Source organism: Megalops cyprinoides, chromosome 3, assembly GCF_013368585.1.
Source record: "Megalops cyprinoides isolate fMegCyp1 chromosome 3, fMegCyp1.pri, whole genome shotgun sequence".
Lineage (NCBI taxonomy): Eukaryota > Metazoa > Chordata > Actinopteri > Elopiformes > Megalopidae > Megalops > Megalops cyprinoides.
In genome coordinates, this window is record NC_050585.1 from 6,543,347 (window position 1) to 6,568,175 (window position 24,829).

Below are 24,829 nucleotides of genomic sequence, written 5' to 3' on the forward strand. Positions count from 1 at the left end.
GTGTGTGATTTTGTGCCTGTGTGTGTATCTATGTGCTTCTGTGTATGTGTGTGTGTGTGTGTGTGTGTGTGTGGGTGTGTGTGTTTAATACCTCCAGGACAAATCAGGCCTCCAGTGGATTTTTAATGAGAGCCCTGCTGTTTTCCCAGAGCCCTGCAAATGCCACTTGCAGATTTGGAGTTTAATTGAATACAGTAGCAGTGCCACCTCATGACACTGGAGTGGCCACACATCGGGTCAGCTTTCCCCACACACCTCAGACAGGCATACATAAACAGGTTCTGGCATTTTTTCCCATAATCCCAAATCCCACTGAGCTTGTGTGTATGTGCGTGTGTGCGTGTGTTTATATGCGTCAGTCAGAAGCGAGAGCCAGAGCTGCCCGGTATCAGAGCTAATATTTACTAAACGGAGGGAAAGTTCTGCGCGTCGACACGCACACCTCAGCCGGCTTTAAGTCACCCGAATTAAAGCGCGACCATCACAGTTGCACTCTTTCGCCTGAGAGGCGGTGAAGTGAAAACACTGTGTGCTGCCAAAACTCACAGCCCAGAATAACACAAAGTCTGCTGCTGTTGCTAAGTAACTGCTACATAGAAAAAAAAAAATAAAGTGGGTTTGCAAGAGAGAGCTGAATACCGATGATATTGATATACCTGCTGATTTAAAAGCAAAGTTCAAATGCCTTCAGTAGCCTTCCTCTCTCTTTATGAGTCCATAATGTTACTTCTTTATTCCAGAGATCTAGAGCACTGTTCAAAGACTGACGTGCTTTCATGCAGGGAGTAAGAGGCCATGCTATTAACCCTCACCTTGGTACTTTCCTGGGTGGAGTCTACCCTGTGTTGAGGGCGCAAGACACCCGGGTCCGAGAGGCAGCTGACAGGTCGCCCGTTCACGTGGGTGGGGGCGGCGTGGCCCATCTTCGGGGAGCGGTCGGCCCCCGGCCAGGACTCAACCAGCGGGCTCTCCTTGGGGCACCGGGCCTCCGGGGGCGGCTGGGGGTCCCGGGGCAGGCCCGCAGAGGGGTGCGCCAGCCAGGAGGCGCGGCCGTCGGGCGGGATGGGCGGAGGCCGCTCGGGGGGCGGCGGCGGGGGGTCCCTCTGAGGGGGCGGGGGAGCCGGGAGGGGCTTGTCCTGCTTCCTCGCCATCCCGGGAGAGGACTGCAGAGGGAGAAGGGGGGGGCGGGGTAGCATGAGTCAGCTGACACAGAGTGGGTAAAGTTCAGACATCACAAAGGCTGGCAGAGCAACGCCCACCTTGGGGGAGCCGGTGGGGCTGGCGGAGGGCGAGCGCATCACGCCCTTCTGGATGAGGTCCAGGCGGGGTGGCACAGGGGGCAGGCTCAGGTGCTGGATGCTGGTGGGCTCGGGGAGGGGCTTCCTGCGCTGGGCCACCGGTGACGAGTTGGGGGACATCACTGGAGAGTTCTGTCTGTCTGTGCACTGAGGGGGAGGGACAAAAATCAGCACTGAACACATCACTCTCCTTACAGTTATCACCATTACTGTTAGCATAAGTATCACAGCATTAACAGGGATCCTAATCCAGGATGAATTAAATGCTTGGCATAATCAAGTATGATTATGTTTCATAAGCATCAAAGTTATAGCAACAACATTATCACTCTTATCAAAATGATACGTTACAATTATCCATGTTACTCATTTAACAACTGGATATTTACTGAGGCAGTTCTGGGTTCAGTACCTTGCCCAAGAGTACAACAGCAGTGCCCCAAAGTAGAACTGAACCAGCAACCTTTTGGTTATAAGCCCTGCTCCTTACCACTATTCCACACTGCTGCATGTTACAAGAAACAAATGCAATATGAGCCATAATTCAGCATAGCCAAGTACTGCAGAACAACCATTTCCAGCCACGTAGGTCAGAAGGCCTGGGTTCTCTAATGAACCAAATCTGAGTGATTAACTAGGTCATGCAATGTTCCAGCACAATCTACCATGGGGTTATGTTGTGGATTTGACACAGTCTTTGGGTAAGAGATGATACCAGAAGGTTTTTTAACAGCAAATTGACACAAATTGACCTCATTTAGAGTTAACATAGCTGAACAGCTTTCTGATTCATGAAAAATGCCCGGAACAGTCAAAACGTGACACTGTGTAATGACTGAGATACATCTCAGCAAAAGGAGACTGCAGCATCTTTAAGTATTAAACACGGGGAAAAAACAACCGATCAAAATTGATAAAATTACTCTCATTTCTATGTCAGTCTTATGTTGTGAAAAAGAGGTTATTCAAACAATACTTCGATGATTCGATTGACCATAGAAAATGGGAATGAAGTCCATCTTGCGACACTAAGATCACAGCCTGTCTGCTTGGCTTTATGAATGGAAGCCATCTGGGCGATGAGACTTCCGACTACCTTGAGGCTAAAATGACAGGGTATGAAAGTGAACCACGACCACTCAACAATGGCTCCATTTTATATGGCTTCTGCACAATGTGACCAGATCTGGACCTGGAGCAAGCTCTCACATCCTCCCTGAACTGCTCATTATTCATTAATTATTATATAAAGACGATTTGCGAAATCCGAACAAGCTTAACTCAACCGATAAAACTTCTCTGATTCACGAGCTTTTTCTAATTAAAGTGTTTATTTCCATTTGCTTTTTGTGGACAGATGTCTTGTGAGAGTGGGAAGCCACTGTGATGTTACTGATTTGTGCTCTTGCCTGTTATTCACATTAACACATTGTTTTCTCCAGGGAGTGCTTGTTCATGGTGTAAATTACTGCAGAAAAGCAGTATTTACACTCTTCTTTCTGATGCTGCCAGCCTTACATTTATACAGCGTGTTATACAAACTAAAGCTTTTGTTCAATTTCTTTTCTCATCATTTTTTTTTCAGACCGTTCACTTCTGAAAACCTAACGCACAGAAAGAACAGACAAAAAATGATGTTGACTGTTGACGGTGCATTTCAAATTCAAAGAAATGGGACAAAAAAATAAACAGGGACATGATCTTTCAGCGGCAAGCGGTAAAAATGGAAAAGAAACATCTTGTGTTTTGTTACATAAACAAACACGCACATGCACACGGCCGACCACAGAAAGGCAGCTGGTTGTTTCAGTCAAATGGCCATCGATGGTGAGCGCAGCCATAACCGTGCCTACACGCACACAGCTTGCAGCTCTATGAGGTATCGATGAGACAGCAGCCCGGAATTGAACCCTGGCCTCTCTGAGATGGGCCAAAGGAAACGGCTTAATTATTCATAAAGATGACTAAACGGAACAAGAGGGAAAAGCTTGCTTATGAAGGGCATCCAAGAAAACCAATTGATGTCTTATTTCCAGTTTTTACACATCCCCCTGCGTTCCCTGCTTGGTCGGACACGTGTATAGAGATGTTTTATTCTGACGGGGATATTGCCCAGAGGTTGCGTGTTCCTGTTCCTAATGGACAAATGATGACATTTACCCCAATGGAGAGTAAAGCATTTCCTTCCAGGTCGCTTTATGGCATGAGATAACCGTTTGTCTTGGTTCAATTATAGACAGCAGGGCCTCCATCACTGACAGTGGGGGGCGGAGAGCATCTATTGCACCCCTCCTGTCACGCGTGGGGAGGACAGAACCTCGGCGCCTTACCTTCCTGATGGAGGCGAGGCCGTTCATGACCAGCGACTCCTCGCGGTCGTCGTCGTCGTCCAGGTCCAGCATGGGTGAGGCGAAGTTGTCCAGGAAGAAGCACTTGGCGCCGTCGTTGCGCGGGTCGAAGGGGTCCACGATGATGGGCTCCGTGCCCTTGATCTCGCAGCGGCAGAAGGGGCATCCCTGCCCGTCCGACTCCTGCGGGAACACAGAAAGAGGCGTGAGGGCGGAGACACAGCGCCTCCTGTAACATTCACATAAATAGCTCACACTTTATTATTCACGCTATCCAGTAAACACCAGCGCCCTGTGGAAATGCTCTCTGACCATAAGGAGCCCTTTGTGCACGGTGATCTAAGGCTACCAGCAGATTGGGAGCAGCTGTGTCCCTGGGTAACACCTGGCTCCACTCACCAGGAATCTGCAGACTTTAAGCAGAAGACAAACGACGACCCGTTAAACACGCCGTCGGCGGACTCAGATCGGGCGCACGTTAACAGGGAAACAACGCTGGCACCTTGCAAGAGGCCACTACATTTTATGACTGCTTGAAGAGGGAGGGAGGGGAGCGGAATATGGAAATCGATTCGTCATCCTTAATGATGCTTCCTTTACGTTTAGCGGTGCCTTGCCTCGGGATCAGAGGAAGCTCGGCGCGGCCATCTGGCGCGAGCCGTCTGAAAGCGCACCGCGGCATCGTTTGAAACCTAATTACCATTGGTCACGGCAGGACACCACAGACATCAGCCAGAGATAAGACGTGACGCCTCGCTGACACTCCAGAAGATACTTTTGTACCTGCAGTATGTCTACAAAGGAGATCCTCTCAACACTGGCTGGCCAAAGCACATTCGGCGCATGTGTCTCAATACAGCAGTTCACACACACTCCTGAGTGGCTGGGGATTTGTTTAATGTTCAGATTTCAGATGTGGAGTCCCGAAAATTGCCAGAAAAGCAGCAATGAATATTAATGGCTTCACCAGGTGCCAGATTAAACAGTCCAATCGCGCGCACAGAGACGGCTGACGGCTTTGGAACAAGGATGACAAGTTAAAAGGGAAGCTCCTCAGCTGTGGCCACTTCAGAGGAGCAACAAAGGAACAGAGAGAGCTTAGTAATCAACATCTGTCACAATCTGTCACACGACTGTTCAGTCAGCGTCTGCCAGCTCCAATCTGTGGCCGGGACATGCGCTCAAGTTCCACAGCAATTAGCCACGAGACGGGGGGAAACGGGCTTCTCGAGCGGCCGCCTCGATGCTGTGCTGAGGTCCTCGCAACTCTGCAGTTCGTTGACCGCATGTGAGCAGAGGTGGGTGTGTGGAGGAAAACACTGACTCAGGGGAGTACCCCACCGTATCCGTCACCTATAAGAGCGGCAGCAGGATCTTTCTGTGCTGAAGAAAACCGTGGCATGGTTGCCAGGGGCTCGTCGTAGAGCTGTGGCTATTACTGCTGAGGCTGTGGGACACCTTCAAACGAGTCAAGGGTCACTTTGCTCAAGGACGCCACTCCACCACAACGACCTCTGGCCTGTTTTTCAAACGGTGTCAGCATGTGAGAGTCAAAGACAGGCATGCACACAGAACACACATATTCTCTTAAATGCATGCACTTGCACTCACACACACTCTCACACACTCACTCACACACTCACTCACACACTCACTCACACACTCACTCACACACTCACACACTCACACACTCACACACTCACACACTCACACACTCACACACACACAAAAGAAATTCTGGAGTGATCAATAATCCAGCCCTCACTTCTGTATTCCACTGGATTCCCACAACCTTCAGCTATTCATTTACTAACAAGGAAAAAACGGCACAGATGTTCTCCAACGTGGAAAGGTTACAAGAATCTCTGGAGGCAGGACTAATGAGCCATTACGAAGGTAATTACAAGCACACACATCGCTGGCACATTTTCAGAGCCGACACCCCCCCATCCTGCTCCCCAGCCCGATTGCTTACCCCACTGGTAGCGCGCACTCTAATGTCGGATCAGGACGCAGGTGCACTGGAGAACGGGCGAGGAACCTGATGTTCCCAATTTGAAGGTCTTACCATTTGGCACAAGCTCAGACCCAAATCCAGGCCGGGGTAATGGGCTCTGAGGTTGAAGGAAGCTGCAGTCTGCTGTTTAAATAAAGCCCTTGTGCGATGCATCATCTCTACCCCGAACACACCATCAAGCCTATCCCCACACACCCCTCATCACCCCACCTCCTGAAGGCTGATGCCCTTTCACCTACACGCCCAAAGGCATTGCCAGACGTCACGGGTGTTAGGGAGAGTCGAGCCATGCATGCTGGGAGAGTCGGACGGACAGACAGACAGACAGGCCTGCCCGGCGTTACCTGCCACGCGGTCAGGCAGTGGGTGCACATGAGGTGGCCGCAGGGCTCGATCTTCACGTCCTTGTCGTTCTCGGCGCAGATCTTGCACAGCTGGAAGGTGGAGCCCATCTCACAGTAGAGCTCGTACTGCTCCTGTGTGAGGGGGGGAGAGAGGGGACAGAGGAGAGGCCCGGGTCAGCCTGTGGGGTCACCAACACACACCCGTCCCTGAGACACACATACCGAGGTTTCCTCTATCTGAAATAGCCCACATTGCACCTGTAAGAATATTGAGCTACAGACATCGGCATTCTAGCAGACATACTAGCAGTAGCATTAGGAGCTGCAGTGTTCTGGTCCGCCCCTGGGTTCTCCTATGTTTCAGTTCCCCAGGTATTCACTGTTCAATCAAAGGGATTATATGAATAAGAAGCCACCTCACCTAACTGAAAGGTAACTAAAACAGTAGCTGTTTAGGACCATGCTACACCTTGCCTAACACCTGTGTTGCACACTATGTTTGATGCAAAATGAAGAAGTATTGACTGGTTTCACCTTAAATTGTCTGCAGTATCTAACCTGAGTCTCTCACTGACCTGTGTGACTTTGATGTGGTCGTGAGGGGTGGGTTCACACAAACCCGTCAGGTCGGGGTTGTAGCTGCGCCCGTCGGGGAACAGGTAGCTGGGAACAAGAAGGACAATTTGGGTTAATTTAAAACACGACCCTTCCAATCTGTCACTCGCTGTCGGGCGAATGCTGGGGAGGAGTGAAACCCCTGACCTGTGCATTGGTGGGAGGTGGGTGGTGGGGGGTGGGGGGCTGGGTGAGAGCGGTGTTGTCACCATCGCATCTCCGCCGTTGGAGAGACGCCTTGGCAAGTGCGGGGCAGACAGCAGAACTAATGCATTTTCACGGGCGATCGCGCCTCCGGCACTGCCATTAGTGGCTGTGAGAGAGTGGGGGGGCTGCAGGAGAGCGGGTCCACCTTCGCCCCCCCCCCCCCCCCCCCCCTCCCCCATTTGACAGCGGCCCAAGGCGAGAGCCGGTCGAGCGTGTGTGTGTGAGAGAGGTCCAACGCTCCACCGGAGCACAGGAGCCAAAACACACCGAGGGACTGTTTGTTCAGGAGACCGAAAGCCCCTCCTGGGTGATCAGACCGGCGGGACGGGGGGATTGGGAGCAGGCACGGGTGTGGGCGCTCAGCGGGGCCCTGCTGAATCGGGCAGCACAGGGCTTGTTATTGCAGGTGCACAGGGAGAGGGCCAAACAGACTCTGGGCACCGGGGGTATCGGAAGTCCGCAGGTGCTGACTGTGTTCTTCCTGCTTTGGACGGCGGAGCCCTGCGAGTGGCACAACCCAACTGGTGCTCTGCGCTATCAAACTCCTTTTGCGTGGCGTCTTGGCCACTTCCAGCCAAAACGGGTGAACCGATCCATAAAACACACGTTTGCAGGGAAACATCCCACCGTGCCGTGGGCACGTGATCGTTGTCCTTCATGAGCGGAGCGTCGCGAACCCCTTAACGGGTTGAGCTACCGTGTAGCTGTCAGTCCCAATCAAACGACTCTGGTCACCATAGCTATGATTAACTCCCACTATGATTAACTTTGGTCAGTGAGTCACTGCTAAGGCACGATAGCTCCACCCATGTTGGCGTTCACAAAGCCTCGCTCTCCCCACCCTATCAGATCGCGCTCAGCCAAGCGGTTGAATTCCACACTTGGGCAAAACAGCAGAGAAAGAAGGCGGCTCAAAGTCAAAGGAAAGGGGAGTCCCCCTTTATCCTTTAGGCTGCTCTGTGAAGCCAGAGAGATCCAGACCACCTACACCCACCGACACTCAGACAGGCTGGGATAAATGCTGTGTCTCTGTAATAATGTCACTCTGAAAGCACATCTCAGCCTACTCTTAGATCCTGACATCAATGTACCAGCCTGCAAAGGACTAGTTCATGTTATACTAGCTTTTTCATGCATGTTAAATGAGCTGCAGTGGAGCTCCTCTGAAGGGCTAACCTCAGTCAGACTGAGTGATGAATCTAGGGTTGTCGAACACTCAATTATGCGAGTGAATGGATCCACACTTTGCTGGTACAATCTGGACTTCTGGACGTCAACATTCTGCACATTTTAACAGTTAAAACCACTGAAAAACACTTTGCATGTGTCAAAACATTTGCAAGCCTGTTGTTTCAATACAGGTCATTATAATCTTGGGGAAAATGGGAGACTACAAAGTCCACTTTTAATCAGTCTCAGCACCCAAGCACTGCACGCTGTGCTGAAACAATGAAATCTGTGGTCAATATTGGAAGAGGGGGTGTTTCTGAGGCGGGGGGTGCGCTTCCTGGGAATGGCTCAGATCCAAGATGCCACCACCACCATCTGCTCAGAGAAAACTTTCTGCCCAAACTGCAAGTTTCGCTAACGTATTTGACAGACGGGAAAAACAACAACCCCGTCGCAGTCACTCCTTTTTAATGAAAAAATGATCGCAGAACTCTCCCCCTACACAGCCCCCCCAACCCCCTTTTCTCTTATCTGGGATTTTCTCCCCCTGGCTGGGCAAACAAGTTTGCGTTTTCTCGTTTCTCTCCCTGCGCAAGCTGTTCTTTGTTTCCCCCCCCATGTTGGAATGTGTTGCCCATTGTTTCTGTGCTTGCAGCCTCTGAGTAAACAGCTGTTACGGAGCTGCAAGACAAACTTCCCCTTGGAAGGGCAGTAAAAGTGAAGGACGCTGGACGCTGGACGCTGGACGCCGGACGCTGGGTGGGATGGGGTGGGTGCGGAGCGCGCGAGGAGAGACACTCACAATCCCTCCCTGCAGCCGTCGATGAGCGCCTGGAAGAGGGGCTTGTTGTGAGGGATGGTCTGCAGGATGTTCCCGTCGCTGGTGACGTAGCCGATGGCCCACTGTCCCAGGCGCGTGCAGCTCAGCCGGAAGATGTAGCTGTGAGGGCGACAGGCGCAGGCGAGGAGCTGAGCGCAGGTCACACAAACACACGCCCACACACGGCTCCCGTTTGCCCTACCGTGCAGGTCACACCTGTCCGCTCCAGGCAGAGCAGACGAGGTTTCTTATATTCTCTTGCAAATTTTACCATTCATAAACACAATTTGGACACACAAGCTTGTTACGAATACATTTCCAGTATGTATCAACATGTGCATAAAGGCAATGTCCTAGTTCTATGAGTACAATGGTAAGTAGACATGCATTTCTTCCAGTTCCCTAAAGGGTTATCTTCTATAGAGTAGATTATTATCAAGCCGTAGGCCCGGGCCAAAAACGCTCCAGCTAACACCACTGAACACGGTCATCAGGGGAACGAGCTAGAGGACTGCCAACGGGGGATTGTCATTGTGATTATTTTATCATATTAGAGCTATTTTTAATCCGGCCAGTGAGTGAGCCCTTCTGTTGAGCGAGATTACGCACATGAGGTCCACTGCACGGCTGTTACCAGTTTGAGGGCTACGCTCTGTTGTCCTGGTCTCCGTTAGCGAGTTAACGAAGGAATCACAAATAAATATTTGGAGGCAGTGTAAAAAAAGGGGGGGGGGGGGCAGAACAATTATCAAAACACAGTCGAAACTGCTCGGAATTTTAATTTCCAAGTATCAAGGCAATTCCGCCAAACTCGAACAAAGACAGATGGCCACGCTTTTTTTGTTTTTAATTTGAATGACTCAGAGTAACGGTGGCACCGTCTGTGCTGAAACGAGTTTTTAGAAGTAAATAAACAGTTTGAAAAGTTGGAGTTCAAGAGTGTGCGCGACTTTCCTCATTCTTTATAGATGACACAGGGGTAAATATACACGCACTCAAAGGCCAGAAATGTTGCACAACACATTGAAAAGTGAAATCGACCAATTTCTTTATCGCCTCCTCGTTAGTACAAAGGCTGAGTCCACTGTGAGTTTAATTTGGGAGATAGTAATCTAACCGAGCAGAGGCCTTCGCCAGAATGCCCCCCCTCAAAGGGATGACTGCTGTTCCCACCCCCCGCGTGGCAAAACAAGGCGTGATTACTACCACAATGCCTCATTATTTTCTGCTCCTTCCTCCTGCAGAGGGAAAGAAGAAAGTCCCGCATTTTATCAGTGTGAGAGAGGGATCTGATAGCGGGTGCTAATAAGCAGCCGCTTTTCTACCTGCCGGTCGGCTGGTTCCCCGGGGGCTACCGAGTGTTTCAGCGCTGCCTATCAAACGCGCCTGGCGGACGGGTTGGAAACCCTGCATCTGCTGGCGCCGCATTCATTGTTAGCACCCCACTCGGTGTTCTCAAATGCTCTGAGCCCCCCACCCCCACACCCCGCCGCGTGTACTGGAATAAACAAATAAGTTAGCCCATAATGGTGATAACGGTAGCGTCGCTAACAGTGGCGGCGGAGACAGATTGCAGCTCGGGAGGATTTTGGATTTTTGTGTCATGCCTCACCCTGTGGAAGGTCGCAGATGGGGTGGGCTGATTGGGCCAATGGGGAGGGGGACGCGACAGCCGTCTCTCCCCACCTCTGGACCGTAGGTATTCGCAAAACGATTCCTAGACCACACACCGTCCCCCTCATCTCTTTTGTTCTAGCCAAGCTGACGGCCGAGACACGGGCTCATTTAACCTCGTCCCCTGTTGTTAAGAAGAGGAGGGGGAGGCCGAAACTGTTACTTACAGCTGGTCCTTTATTGCGGCCCCATTATCTCCAGAAATACTGTTCCACAACTGTAGCTGCCTTAATCACAAAGCAGCCTGTCTTTTGGACGCGGGTATTTACTCTGTACAGTAGCGCTCTTGTTAGCATAATCAGGTAATCTTCCAGCAGCGGATTTATACCCCTCTCCCCCCCTCCCCGTCCCCATCTGCAGCAACCTCTGCTCCAGCGTGGCAGGCAGACAATGAGCCTGGCGGCCCGAGGAAGCACCTCAGTTTCCCCTCGCTGTACGGAGGCCCATGTGCTTTCACCCCGCCGTAATTAGCCGGGGGTCCAAGCTCCGCCTGCCCACAGCGGTCTCACCCCCCGGAGAGGCGAGGGGAGCGGCTCGGCCCCTACCTGCCGGGCTTGTTGATGTACTTCTGCAGGCGCGCCTTGACCTCGTCGTAGGTCAGGAAGGCCATGTAGCCCGGGTGAGTCACGGCAAGGAAGTTCCAGTTCCTCAGGATGGATCCCCAGGGCTGGAGGGGGAGGAGAGAGGAGCAGAAGTGGGCGTGGCTGTAATTCAATCTGTGGAGGGCCCGGTGGCTACCGCTCAGGTCGACTCACATCACACACTCCCAATCCCCCTCTCCACTGGAAGAGAGGGAGCTGCACCTTTGACAGATGCATGCTTGCACGCAGACATGCGCACACGTGTGCATCGTGCACATGAATGTGCATACACACCTACATGCGCGCACACGCACACGCACACACGCACACACACGCACACTCCAGAATGAACCATTAGATAAAGAGTGCTCTCCTTTACAGAGTCTTCACCCAGCCTGGGCACATTTCCTGGTTAACATGAAAATATATACGAAAAATAATTGTTTGTGAGAGCCCAGCACATGCACAAAACCTGACCAGTGGTGATACCCTGTCTCTGGGTATCGCACAGAGAACACCGCTTCCCTGGATCAAAGGAACACTCCTGTGGGCTGCGATAACAGGCCTGCCGAGGAAGAGGACTCATGACTTGGTGCCGTACCCTCTGCCTGCCCCGGTAGGACGGTTACTGAGCATCAGGGTGACGTGGCAAATGCTGGTGGGACGTTACAAAAAAAAAAAAAAACCTGTATCCATGAAACCTCCCGGAGTGGGACAGGGAGAGGGAGAGGGAAAAGATCCCTCTGAAAACACAGGGAGTGAGAGAGCGTGTTTCTGCGGACCACGCTCTCCAGAGGAATTTCCACCGGGAACAAAGGCAGCAGTGTGTTTATGGAGGTAACAATCACACACACAGGCGGCTGGGGGGGGGGGGGGGGGGGGGGCAGATGGAGAGGATTCGGTGTGGGATGACTCATCAAATGCAAGCCATTTGTGGGTATTTTGAGGCCTGGGTATTCTTAGAAAAGTGGAGCAGTGGCAGGACGGCAGCCACTACCAAAAAAAAATATCACTCAGGGCTGGAACCTAAAAAAAGGGGGTGTCACCCGCTGCTATCCCATACAAACTCCTGCTCCTCTCGGTGCCTGTAAGCCGACTCCTTCCCCCAGGAGCTAACTGCGACTGTGTCTCAGGCCGACACTCAATCTGACCATTACTTTAAGGGGCCTAATCAATGGTAGTGTAAAAGGCTACATAAACAACCGGAGGGAGAGATAAGGCCGGTCAACAAACAGCACCAATTAGTGAGAAGCACTGGGGACGAGCTAAATCCGATCTCCAATCAATTTGCGCTGGCACCGCGCGTGTATTTCAGCGCGGGGCTGCAACAGGGGCTGCGGCGCTTGTGGCGGGTTCGAAGGCTGTGAGGGGAAAAAAAACGGCGTGTTGGTAGTGTATGACGCTGGCTTCACTTAGTTTCCAGGCTGTGTAGTTTCAGGTTAGCACCAGTTAACTTGGTGGTAGAGCTTGAATAATGGTACGCTCACACTCACTGGTCTGAGAGTGTTGTTAGCCTGGCTGGACACTGTTGCTCATTTAACTTCTGTTCTCTTGTGCAGGAAGTCACTCTGGATAAGAGTTTCTGCTAAATGAAGGTGGTTGGTTAGGGTTAGGGATAGGGGATACGGTTAGGGCATGTTTCTGCTCCACCGAAAGGAGAGCAGTTGATTGGTGCTGCTCTCTTTACATCATGTTACATGTAAATTACTGTCATTTAGCAGACACTGTTACCCAGAGTGACTTACGTAGGTTACAGTCTTTACATGTTATTCATTTACACAGCTTGGTATTCATTGCGGCAGGTCTGGGTTGAGTATCTTGCCTAACGGTACAACAGCAGCGGCCCGGCAGGGAATTGAACCAGCAACCTTTTTGGTTACAAGCCCTGCTCCTTACTGCTACGCTACACTCCCGCCCCTCTTTGCAAGCCTGTAATGTTCCCTGCCACGGGATCTAAAGCCCTAGATTCAATCAGAGCTGTTTGGGTTTTTTTTATCTGAGCGGCGCTGGGGCAGGAGGGAATTAGAGGTGTGACGTGAGAGAGATGCGGCCTACCGCAATCCCCAGCCTCCAGGGCCCTCGCTGATCCCCCGCAAATAACGGGGTGCCTGCTGATGGCAGGGTGAATGCCACGGAGGCCGGGAAAGCCTCTCACGATACTGCGAGACAAGCGGCAGTCAGGAAGGAGAGAGGAGCGCCGGTACAACCCCCCCCAACCCCCCATGCAAACAGGGCCTGCCTATATAAAGAGACAGAAAAAAGAGAGAGAGAAGTCTGGTGTTTTCTTAACCGTGCGGAGGCGTTTCCTGTAAATTAAGCGACGCAGCCTCTCTCTGGAAAAAAAGGTTATCCCCAGATTCGGCTCTCATCCCACTCTGAGAACGGTGAAAGACTCTCCCTGACATTTACACAGAAACCGTGATGTTTTTGTTCTTTGCTTGTACAAAAAGGGGGGGGGTGTCCCAGCAGCGCAATCTGACTTTTCTGTCAGGGGAGAGACGCAGAAAACGTGCTCGGGGAAGAAGCGCTCCACACAGGCTTCCACCCCTCCCCCCTTTCCCTAACACGCCGATGCTGGGAGACTCTGGGTTATGCCACGGCCGCCCCGCGTACCTGGAAGAGCCTGGTGAAGATGTCGAACTCGAACACAGAGATGTAGTCGTTGCAGGTCAGGTCGATGGTGGACTTGAGCGCCATGGCCTCCAGGCCCGAGCTGATGGGATGCACTTCGTGAAGGCACTGACGGAACACTTTCCACGGCACTATGGTCCTGGAAGACACGACAGAGAAGGCCAGGGTAACGGCAGGTCCCCCTCACGGCACACACACACGCCCCCCTCTTTCCTCACTTCTTTCATTTTCAAGCATTCATCTCCACTTCCCCCCATGAGATGCAGATAAACAGGTCTGCCAAACCCCAAATGCAACCACATGACAATGACATGAAACCACAAATGCAAGGCAGTGAACGCTACATGCAGGCATCTAATTAACAATAGTGCATCTACTGAAACATGCATCCTCTAAAACTAGTCAGTACCTTTCTAGAACACTGAATCTGAAAGCTCTGAATGCAGCCCCCTCCCCAGCAGCATGTTAAATTAATGCATATTTATTGATTTTTACTTTCTGGCTGCACTGACCATGTAAAATGCCAAAGAAAAGATGCAAAAGAAGCTGGATTTTATGTATAAAATAAAATTTTAATTATGAATCAATTGCACAAAAAATCCACATGTCTCAACAATAAACACATGCACAACAAATTTACACACTGTAAACCACTAACACGCAAGTGAGCACAACATAAAATGGAAGCAATGAGGTAATCCCAAGGAGGCTGTGACCGAAAGAAAAAAAAAAAAACATTTACACCCACAAGCTGAACTCTCGGGGTGTCTCTTTTCATAACCGCGTGTCCCAGCAGATGGAAAAACAACACTTACAAAACAGAATTACCTCGACCAACCAGAACTGTGAGACAAACCGTTAAAACCGTGGTGTGAAACGCTGTCACAAATTAACAACTGAAATGAAAGACCCAAGATGACAACATCAAACGTGGTGTTTCACAGAACCGAGAGACGCCCGAGCACCCGGGGGAAAGTGAAAGTCCGCGGCGGTGAGGGAAAAATTTGCCCTTCTCCCCTCCCCGTGCTAGCTTTGCATGGACAAATTTACTTTGTGGCGAGCAACTTCACATTCGATTTGTTGACTGCGTTGTGAAATCTTCAAGTGCCCTTGTGCTTTTAAATGCTAAATTGCCTACTTTGTTTTCCATCTCGAATGCTAAAAAGACCCAAGACTATAATTACGAGTGTTCCCGTACTGAAACAGGGCCTGATGACAGAGCTGTTGCCTGTGAAGGCTGGAGGGCTCAGTAGGGCCAGTGGGGGGAGGGTGTGTTCATTAACAGCACACGGTGACACTGTCAGCTCTGTCTGACCTTTGCACTATCCCATCTCTGAGTACCTGCTGGTCCCTGACTAACGTGACTCACGCTTTATTCATGTGTATCAGCCACCACCTACCAGCATAGCAGACTGTACAGCAGGCCACAGCCCACTAGACTGGTGCATGAGTGCTATTTCCCGTGAGCAGCTCCATATCAGATGCATTATTGATCCAGCCCAAAAGAAAACACTTACAAGCAGAGGTCTGATGATTGCACTACTGTTGCGCGCTCGAAAATACTCCCTTTGTTTTATGCCTAAAGCAACGGTAATCCCCAGCCAGACTATTTACTGCGCAAGCTTCTCTGTTTGTGTGAAATTTTAAACTCCTTCCTTTTTCTTAAACCAAGCGTTATTCTATCACCTGCAAGCCAAGCGTCGATAAAATAATGCTGACGAGAATATGGCGAGCTTGGTTGAGATTCTAAAGGTCATATTGAGCTGAAGTGCGCTGCGCGTCTTTCCTGTACGTGTTATCACCATCAAACCACAAGGAAAGAGCGAACCCTCCGTGTGACCAGACCTTTTGTAAGTTAACGTTTCCTCAGATCGCAGCGCGTGTAACGAGTCGCAGCAAATTTGAATAGAGGGCTAAATGGCGATAACAGAAGTGGCAGCGTCCGGGTTGAGGACGTTGCCGCACTTTGTTTAAGGGCACCCTGAGGGAACAGCGTGGGCCTTCTGTGACAGCGGGGGGGGGGGGGGGGGGATCAACGGCCCTCTGTATTGCGCTCACGTCCCGTTAACACACTGGCAACAGGATTTACTGTATGATTAGCAGCTATTAAATATTTAAACACCTCCCTCAATACACCATTCATCTCCTGTCATAGACATTTTCCCCGCACAACCATTTTATTAGGAGGCAGGGGGGGAGGTTTCTGTGGTAGAAAAGGTTATTGCCGAACAGCAAGCGACAGTTTGCCGAATTCGATGAAAACCCACTTGCGGACCATTCTGGTGACATTACAAATTAGTGCCGCACAGTGCTACCCCTGTGACACGTTATCGCTGAATCTGCTTTGAGGCATTTAGCTAAATGAGCCAGCTGAATTCAATTTGCTCTCACTGATGACTGATGTAAGCTCCAAAATGTTCAGTTACTCGTGTCAAAGGCAACACACAGGTGAAGACCTTGCCTTTTAGAGTTTTTCAACAATGATGCTTCGTTTGAACTCCAAACCAAGCCATCGCTCTTGGTGGCCTAGCTCCAACAGGTCGCATTTCCTGAGCTCTGGTTTCACAGTCAGTGGGAGGGGCAAATTAGTTTCACTACACCCTCCGTTAACTACTGCCTAGCTTTCCGAAATGGCTTCGCGTCAAATGGCGTCAATCTTCTTAAAAGGCATGAACGCACACATCCATATCTGGGCCCATTTAACTCAGCAGGAGGTAGGTAAAAAAAGAAGAAAAAAAAGACATGAGAACGGAGATCCTGTGTGGTCAACTGTGGCGAAGCGAGAATGAATTTTTAAGAAGGAAGCGCCTCTCGGTCCCTGGGCGGACTCTTTCAGCGTGTCATCTGTCAGGTGCAGACCACACACTTCTGAGAGGAGCTGACAGGCAGAGGGATTAGGAGGCCTACAGGCTGCTGCTTTGACTGAGGAGTCTGGGAGAGTCGCTGCTGCCCGGGGCCACTGTGAGTCGGGTTGAAGATGAAGGAAAACCAGAGAAGCCTGTGCGGATCCCTCCTGGTGACCCTGTGACCCCACGGCTCAGAGCAGCTATCACGCCCTTTTTAAACTCCCCTTCTGCTTCCCCCCCCCCCCCCCCCCCCCCAATCCCTGAAACCAGAGACAGTTTCAACGCGTTTCAGTAAAGCCAGGCATTTCTCCCTTCTTCCTCTCAGCTTCAGTTTCTTTTTCTGCAACGCGATTTCAAAATGGCTGCCCGCCACGCCGCATGACGACCAAACGGGCTAACCGGTAGCCTTTTCGAGCTGTCGCCCTCCCACGCCTGCCGGGGGCTGAGCGGAGAGCTCTCCGCCTTCACCATTACTCACCTTGCCAACGTTAAGGTTAAAAAGGCAGGTGTAGAGGAGGTAAAAGTGGACTAAACTGATTAGGGGGGCTTAATCGTTACTGAGGAGGGAGGACCTAATGGGCCCCATTTCTCACACTGAGCGCAGAGGCAGCGGGGAGGTCACGGGCAGCAGCGGACTGTCACAGCCAATTACACTGCCTCACACAGCGACAGATGAGATGAAAACGAGCCAATTACTCTCTGAGTAATTTGTGTCTGTGTGTATGCATGTATATGTGTGTGTGTGTGTGTGTGTGTGTGTGTGTGTGTGTGTGTGTACTTGGCTCTCGTTCATTACACACACGTAAATACATGCATAGTTTTATGAATATGTATGTACATAAAGTACTGAATTACATAAAAGAATGTAACACTGTAAACTGAATTTGCTCTGTGCAATACTTTCAGTTTAATAGCATTATCAAGAACAGCATATAAAAATTAGCAATAGGTAGGTTTTTCCCTTTATATCATGTTTGTTCCATTTTTGTCAGGGGTGAAAATAAATATGTATATCTGTTCGTGGTTTGGAAGCCAGCCCATCTTCCTGCAGGAAAATCTCTTCCTGGTGGCTCAGTGCAGGACACTGTCTGCCGGAGAGGAGAGAGAGAGGGAGAGAGCTGAACACACTCTCCCTCCCTCTCTCCTCCTCGCTCGTTCTTCCTTTTGTTCCCTCTCTCTCTCCCTCTCTTTCTCCTTTGTTCTCTCACTCCCCCTCTCTGTTGTTCCCTCTCTCTCTCTCCTTGTCTCCCTTCAGTTCTCTCTATCAATCTCTCCCTCCCTCCCCCATCATTCTCACTCATTCCGTTGTGCCTCCCGCTCTCATTCTCTCTCCCTCTCTTTCACCCTCCCTCTCTCCCCAGCTCTCACTCTATCATTCTCCATTTCATCCTCACAATTCAATTTCAATTTCACGGTGCTTTACTGTCATGATACAGGACAGCGTTGTTAAAGCTGAGGTGAGAGAAAAAAATAACAAACTGCTAATTACACCGCTAAACCCTGACAGGCTTCAAACTCAGAAATGAGAAATGGATTGTTCTCGCTCCCTCTTACCGTCTACTCCCTCTCATTTTCCCTCTCTCTCTCTCTCCCTTGGGTCTCACTTCTTAGGCAGAACACAACTCCTGGATAAGCTTGGCTCGCCTCCTTGCTAGTCCTCCTGGACTCAGTAAACTTCAGGCAAAAAAAAAAAAAAAACTCCACGTTGTGGCCCCTGGCATGACTCGGCCACAGAGATGAGGAAACTCCTCTGAAAACGGTGAGGTCAGCAAAGTGTGGGGGCCTGCTCAGGGCCACAACATAAACCCGCCCCTCCCGCCCGACCCCACCGACCCATGATGCCCTTCTCGCTCAGACACGCCCCCCAAAGGAAACTCTGGAACAAGCGGAAACGTAAAGTGTGAGTCAGGGGAAAAAACAAGGACGCCAAAAAAAAAAAAAAAAAACGAAATGACAAACAATGGTCCCTTCATCGGGAGTTTGAGGCACTTCTGTTCAGCTTGCACAACAATGCACTCCATTAATAAAACAGGACTTGACTATTGGTTCTTGACTATTTTCATTTAATTTTTTTCCTTTTTTATGTAAGAAGAAAAATCCAACATCCTGGCATGTGGCCATCACTGTTGCCGTTGGAAACTGCAGATACTTTAGCCGGTGTACTTGTGCGGCATTTAAATGAGCATTTTAAAATAGAACGGTCCGTATTAAGGGCCTTGGCCATTCAAGAGACTAAATTACTCTTTAAATAAATCACTCCTCAAAAAATCATTTAATAAACTGCATGCCCCATTAAGTCCTATGTTCAAACGCTCCTTTTAATTGATGGTGATGAGCACAATGACAGGCATAAATATCTCCTCTAGCCTCCAGGCAGGCTTGGTGGGCTGGAGAACCAGAGAAGCTTCCCCCAGATTCTCCTCTACAAGCAAGATAAGGGGGCTAGAGCAAATGCGCTCCTGCACACACACTCCCAGACAGAGGAACACCTCACACATGAAAGCGGAGTGCGTTTGAGTTCACAGTCTATCCCCTCCAGTGGGACCCACATCAGGTGGGCTGGTCTCACATCAGGCCCCCAGAATCCTCTGTGCCTCCTGGCCAGTCTGCTCACCATCCACAGCGCTCCCACATTACAGAGCGCAAGACCACTTCAAGCAGGATTCTGCGGTGTGGGCTGTAGGATGTTTCGAGTGTGTTTTCAACGGAGGAGTGATGGCTCGCTCTCTGAAGAGAGTGTGTGGGACCTCAGAGAGCTGACGGTGCTGTTTTTCAGCGGTGTGATTCCCCACACACACGCACGCACGCACGCACGCGCGCACACACCCGTTTCCCCAGCCGGCAGGAGCGGGGGCGCAGCCTGACCTGGGTGTCCGCACTGCCCCTTCCACCCCTCTGGTTCATTATCATCCTCAGGCCGCATGAGAGCACCGATTCCTCTCTTCCTGCTTCCTGTTTTCACAGGCGTGGGCGGATGGAGGAGGAGGGAGAAGAAAGAAACCCAGCAGAGTGGCCGACCACACAGCCACGCACGTGTGCTGGAGACCCGGGAGGGGGAGGGGGAGGCAGGGATGGACGGCACATGGGGATAAGCACATGGAGCCATCCGCGGGGTGGATCTCTCCCTCTCTCAGGCTGCATACTCACGGAGCCGTGCTCGCCGGGCTGTCCTGCCATCACCTCCCGCCGGTGAGGACACTGAGGTCGCCCCTCCACCTCCCCCACCTCCCCCATCATGACTTCACAGCGGACAGCTCGAGCTTGCAGGGAGATCACCCGTGAAACACGATGAAAGCTGGTTCTGAGACAGGGAGTTTAGCGCTAACTTAGCGTCCTGTTCACTGTGCAATGATCTGAGATATCCCTCATTACCAAGTGTAAGAGAGCAGAGCTTTAAAGTCAATTTACGATTGTCAATCAACAGATTTCTGGAAAAGAACCACAGGGAAAGTGTTCATACATACTGGACACACAGCAAATAATGAGGCAGCTTAACAAAGCTGCCAGATTTAACAAGGCTGAACCCTGGGTTTACCATTGCTGCAGCGCCCCTATGCACACAACTCAACACGGACTGCTTCAATAAAAATGAGACGCAAATGGAAGTTGCCCTGGATACCGGTTTCCAGTCATTTTTAAATGACTGATGTATCTAAACATTTTCCCAGAGTTTTATTCTCTGAGCAAAACACTAATGACTTCTTGTTACGCTGACACTTTATCAGCTTCACACCGTTATGTTCTGAGACCTTACACTGATCCAGAAAATTAGGGCTTCTTCTCATTTGAGTGGTGTATTGTGAGTTGAGGTTAGTGAGAATGCAGATTCTTGGTGAAATATTGCACATTTTTGCATTTTGGGCTGTTCTTAATTCCAAGTCTGCCACGTTTTTTAAAAAAGTCACAGGACTGACAGTTTACAGTTCAAAGAAGGTATGCTGACTGAAAGGGCAGCATTATGGTAAAATGGGTTATTAAAGGAAAATAAGCCACTTCTGAATAACGGTGCATTCTGCAGTACAAAGGGGACAAATGTCACATTGTTGCAAGGGTTCACATTTGGTTGCGTTTTAGGGAAATGACCGCGATTATGCCAGCGTCCGCCATGTCAGGATCGCTCTTAACATCAAGGCACCGGTGAGTACGTTCTGAGCCATAACCCGGGCAGATTGCAGCCATTACACTTAATGACTTAATCAGAGTTGGGGCGCAGCCGCGACACCCTGGCCCAGAGGAGCACAGGCCCTGCTAATCAGAGCCGGGAGAGAGGGGGAATACGGGCGAACTACGGATGCAGCTTCACCTCTACTGTTGTTTTACTTCCTCCATTTCCACATAGGAGATTACGAAGATTCCACGCATGTGTGTGTGTGTGTGTGTGTGTGTGTGTGTGCGTGTGTGTGCGCGTGTGTGTATGTGTGTGTATGTGTGTGTGTATGTGTGTGTGTGTGTGTGTGTGTGTGTGTGTGTGTGTCTGTCCAAATCAACAGTGGGGTTAGGAGGCTTCCTGCTCTACTTCACTTAAGCACAGACGATCACCCACTCACCTTCAGCTGTCACCACGACCCCCCCCTCCCCGAAAGTTCAGACCTCTCCTCTCAATATGCACCCAGCCAGAAGGACAGGGTCACTGCCGCCTCAGTGTTGCGTATCTGGTGCACGAACATGGCGCCATGCGCGGTGGACAGCGTCGCCCGACGTCCCGGCAGTGGGCGAAGGTCACCGCGCCGCACGCCCACACCAGGCCCGCTCGCCGCGCCTCCTGCAGAATGGCTCGATCTGCGACCGCCGCTTACCGCTGCTCTAAAGAGCAGTTCCGCCCACTCCCAGCTCGCCACAGTCAGAAAGCAAGGGGCCTTTTGCATCATTGGCGCTATTTCTGCGAGCCACAATGCCACACGGCTCTAAATCTCACATAAACGGGGGAGGGCTGCAGCACGGGGTACAGCCACAGCACTCTCATGGTATCTGTATCAGCCGCACTTCCGCCCGCTGTCCGGGAAGCAGGAGCTCCAGAAAAATCTATAATACATCACTTATGAAATAGGATCCACTCCCGAGGCCGGCAACCTGCCCCTCCTCTGCTCCCTCTTTATGGACATGGGGTGAGAGAGATTCTGACTTTACCTCATGTGAAAGAAGACAGAAAGACACAAATCACAGAGCACGAAAAACGCAAATGACTCCTTTAGCAGATGGTTTCGCTGGCTGAGACACCTGACAGCAGAAACACTACAATACACGGCAGCTAAAATGGATTCAGAACGAGCTGCCTCCTTTAAAAGTAGTGAGTGTAAACATTTGAAAGGTGAGTGGGTGGGACGTTGGCGTACTTTGAAGGGTAACACTCTAGCAAGTGTCTTTAGCAGGCTGAAATGGGTAAACGTTCAAAAGGCAAAAACTGAATTCATTCCAGCTGAGGGAAAAACCCACCTTGTGCAAAATAACAAGGGGGGGAAAGAAATTTAAAAAAAAAAAACAACTTTTGCTCGCGAACACAAGCCGAGAATCTCTGAGTTTCGGAGGCGAGTGCAGCGCACTCACAAAGAAACAGCATCCATCCGCACGCGGCCGTGGGAAGGCAGGGATTTGATCAGAGAGACGTGGGCTGATCTCTTCGGGGAGGCAAGCTGAAACCGGTCTGACGGCCTCGGCGCCTGGGAGGACAGCGGCAGGGAGATGGAGCGCAGAGCCGAGAATCACAGCGGCATGAGGAAATGCGGACCCGCCTGCGCAAGTCCGCTTACTGCTCCGAGCGGGTGGGGGGGGGGGGGGGGGCGTTTGGGGGGTTGGAGAAGGGACGAAGCGGGCCCAGAAAAAAGGCCCCCCTCGGCTCGAGCTCTTTCATCAAGCTGAACGAGCACGACAGCTGGATGCAGAACGCACCAGAAAAACACAGATGATTTATGATAATGACAGCGACCCTAACTGCATGGCTAGTGTCGGTGCATGGCTGAATACCCTCGGGCCCCCCTTCCTGTGTTTGTTCCCATACTCATCGAGTCATTCGAACCAACCGTCTGTCATGCGGGTTTGTCTTAGGCAGGGTTCAGGCGGAGGCCAGGGCGTTATTTTTTAATAATCTTCCAGAGAAGTGACAAGGAGGCCCCCTAAACACAGGGAGACGCATTTGCCCCGACACACGGTCGAGCACACACGCGTGCCACAACGTGCCTCTGCAGCAAGACTGCGGACTCTGCCCGACGAATCCCGCTCTACCCCCAGCAGAACAGAGCCGCTCTGCCTCCGTGGGACCTGACCTGCGCAGAACAGCGCCTTATTCGGCTGAACCGCTCGGGAGCCGGTGCAGTCATTTCCTGGGCGTACGTTCACAAGTACTCACTGCAAGTAGCTGCTGAGGAAGGACACTGCCTCTGTAATGTCTCCTGCCTGTGCTCTGAGGCTAAGCTCTGTGTAAGGGGTTGGGTATGCTTTAAGCCTGGCTCTCTCCAAGATTTGAAAGAGTAAAATGAAAAAAGTATTACAGTATTACAGTACATTTATATATACTTCGCAAAACAGTGCAGATTGTCTGTAGTTTGTGCGCTATTGCGAAAGCTACAGCATGAGATTATTTAATTAACAAGGATGGTAATTTGAACAATTAAGTGGCAAGTAATCCCAAGGCTTTCTCTTAAACATTTCAGATTATAGCTTTCTTGTGTTACAAAATTCGAATTACAAAACGGAGCTAAATTTAGTTAGATCGATTTAAATTACTGAGAATAAACTTTTAGGTTAGGCTGAGTGCAATGAACAATAATGTTTAGAACACAGACCTCACAAAAGCTGTGATGTGTCATGAGCATTTAATGCAATTTAAATCGATAAATGCCATCCTTGTTAATTAAACCATCTCACGTTGTAGCTTTCGCCACCACACAGACCTCAGACAATCTGTGCTGTTTCGCGAGCATAATCATTTACTCCGTTTACGCGACTGGTATCAATTATTGTGTGAATTATTTGTTTTATTGTTAATCGAGGAAGATAAAGGGGGACAGGTTGAAAGTAATGATAGATTTAAAGGTAATGTTTCAGCCTCCCCTGTTTCCAGCTCACCAGCCGCCACTGATATATATACACATATATATACCCGCCCACGCGCATACATACATACACACATAAAGGGAAAAAAAAAAAAGACAGACACAAATCTATACATTACATATGCACACTTACACAAAAAGAAACAAAAAGAACAGAACTTACCTTTCCCCAAAAAATTTGCGCCAGAACTCGGCGGCGTCAGCTTTCGTGATGCGGAAGGTGTCCCCCTGGAACTGCCCCCCAGGGAAGATGGCCTTGATCTCGGCCAGCATGTGGCTGAAGATCAGCGAGAGCTTGGTGAGGTTGCGCCTGTGCGGGAGAGAAGGAGGGCAGCGTCACCACAGGGCCTGGTCAACCTGGTCACAGGGCACCTCTGACCGCCAGCATGCCGCCGGGGCCTGCTCTCTGCATGTGTGGCGTGGTCGGGCTGTCGGCGACATGCAGCACGCGCCCTTTAGCCTCGTTGTGAGTTAACTCCTGCCTGTGTTTACCGTTGTAAGGAGACAGTTCTGTGGAGCGGCACGGCATTTGATCCAGAGACAAGCGATGTGTATTAGAATACAAAGGGAGGCTGCTACATCAGACCGGAGCCAAAAGGCGCCTCTTGATGATAACAGTCTCGGGAACACGGGGTTCCCCATGACCATATATGGACCTCACTTCCGAAGTTTGAACCCTACGGAGCCAATTAGGTAACGAGGTTCAAGAGAGACCCAATTAGAGAGGGAGCTGTTTCGCGATGCACAACTCCACAGAACCAATCAAAAACAGCACCCCCTTTGGTCACAGTAACTCATATGTAAATGTACCTACTATCCCTGTACAAAAAAAGAACTAAATCCTATACCTGTTGAACTTCTGATCCATGCCGTTGTCCCACGGCCAGCTGTGCAAACACACCTTCCTGACTTTGCTATAAACATCGGATCTGCTTCTTCATCGGAATAAAACTCGTTTTGGTATTTGGGACATTTACCAACACGGTCTCCCAGTTTGCTCCTGCAGTCCAGCGCAGCTTTGTGAAGGTTGCGTGGAAGTGGCGTTATAAATATGCCTTGCGGTATGATCACAGCTGGAAGGGGACGTGTTGTCTAAAAGCAGGCAGCAGAAGGCCTGCCCAGAGGAACGAGGGAGGCTGAGCAAAGCGGAGTGTGCTGCGGTTCACCTCGTCACATCACTCCGCCGTTTTAAACCCTCCAAATATTAAAGGGCTGTCCAGCTCGGGCTT

The 24,829-nt window shown here is 50.6% G+C and overlaps 1 protein-coding gene across 1 annotated transcript in view; it reads right to left on the minus strand.

Annotated features, from left to right (window-relative positions):
* The window catches only part of cblb (Cbl proto-oncogene B, E3 ubiquitin protein ligase), a 69,027-nt gene that overhangs the window by 8,354 nt on the left and 35,844 nt on the right, over positions 1-24,829 (minus strand). The window contains exons 4-12 of the mRNA XM_036524760.1: positions 23,764-23,910; positions 13,688-13,844; positions 11,039-11,160; positions 8,802-8,939; positions 6,583-6,670; positions 6,008-6,139; positions 3,629-3,829; positions 1,260-1,445; positions 813-1,163 (exon numbers count right to left, since the gene is read on the minus strand). Coding sequence (XP_036380653.1) covers positions 813-1,163; positions 1,260-1,445; positions 3,629-3,829; positions 6,008-6,139; positions 6,583-6,670; positions 8,802-8,939; positions 11,039-11,160; positions 13,688-13,844; positions 23,764-23,910 — 1,522 coding nt within the window. The remainder of the gene's footprint in view (positions 1-812; positions 1,164-1,259; positions 1,446-3,628; positions 3,830-6,007; positions 6,140-6,582; positions 6,671-8,801; positions 8,940-11,038; positions 11,161-13,687; positions 13,845-23,763; positions 23,911-24,829) is intronic.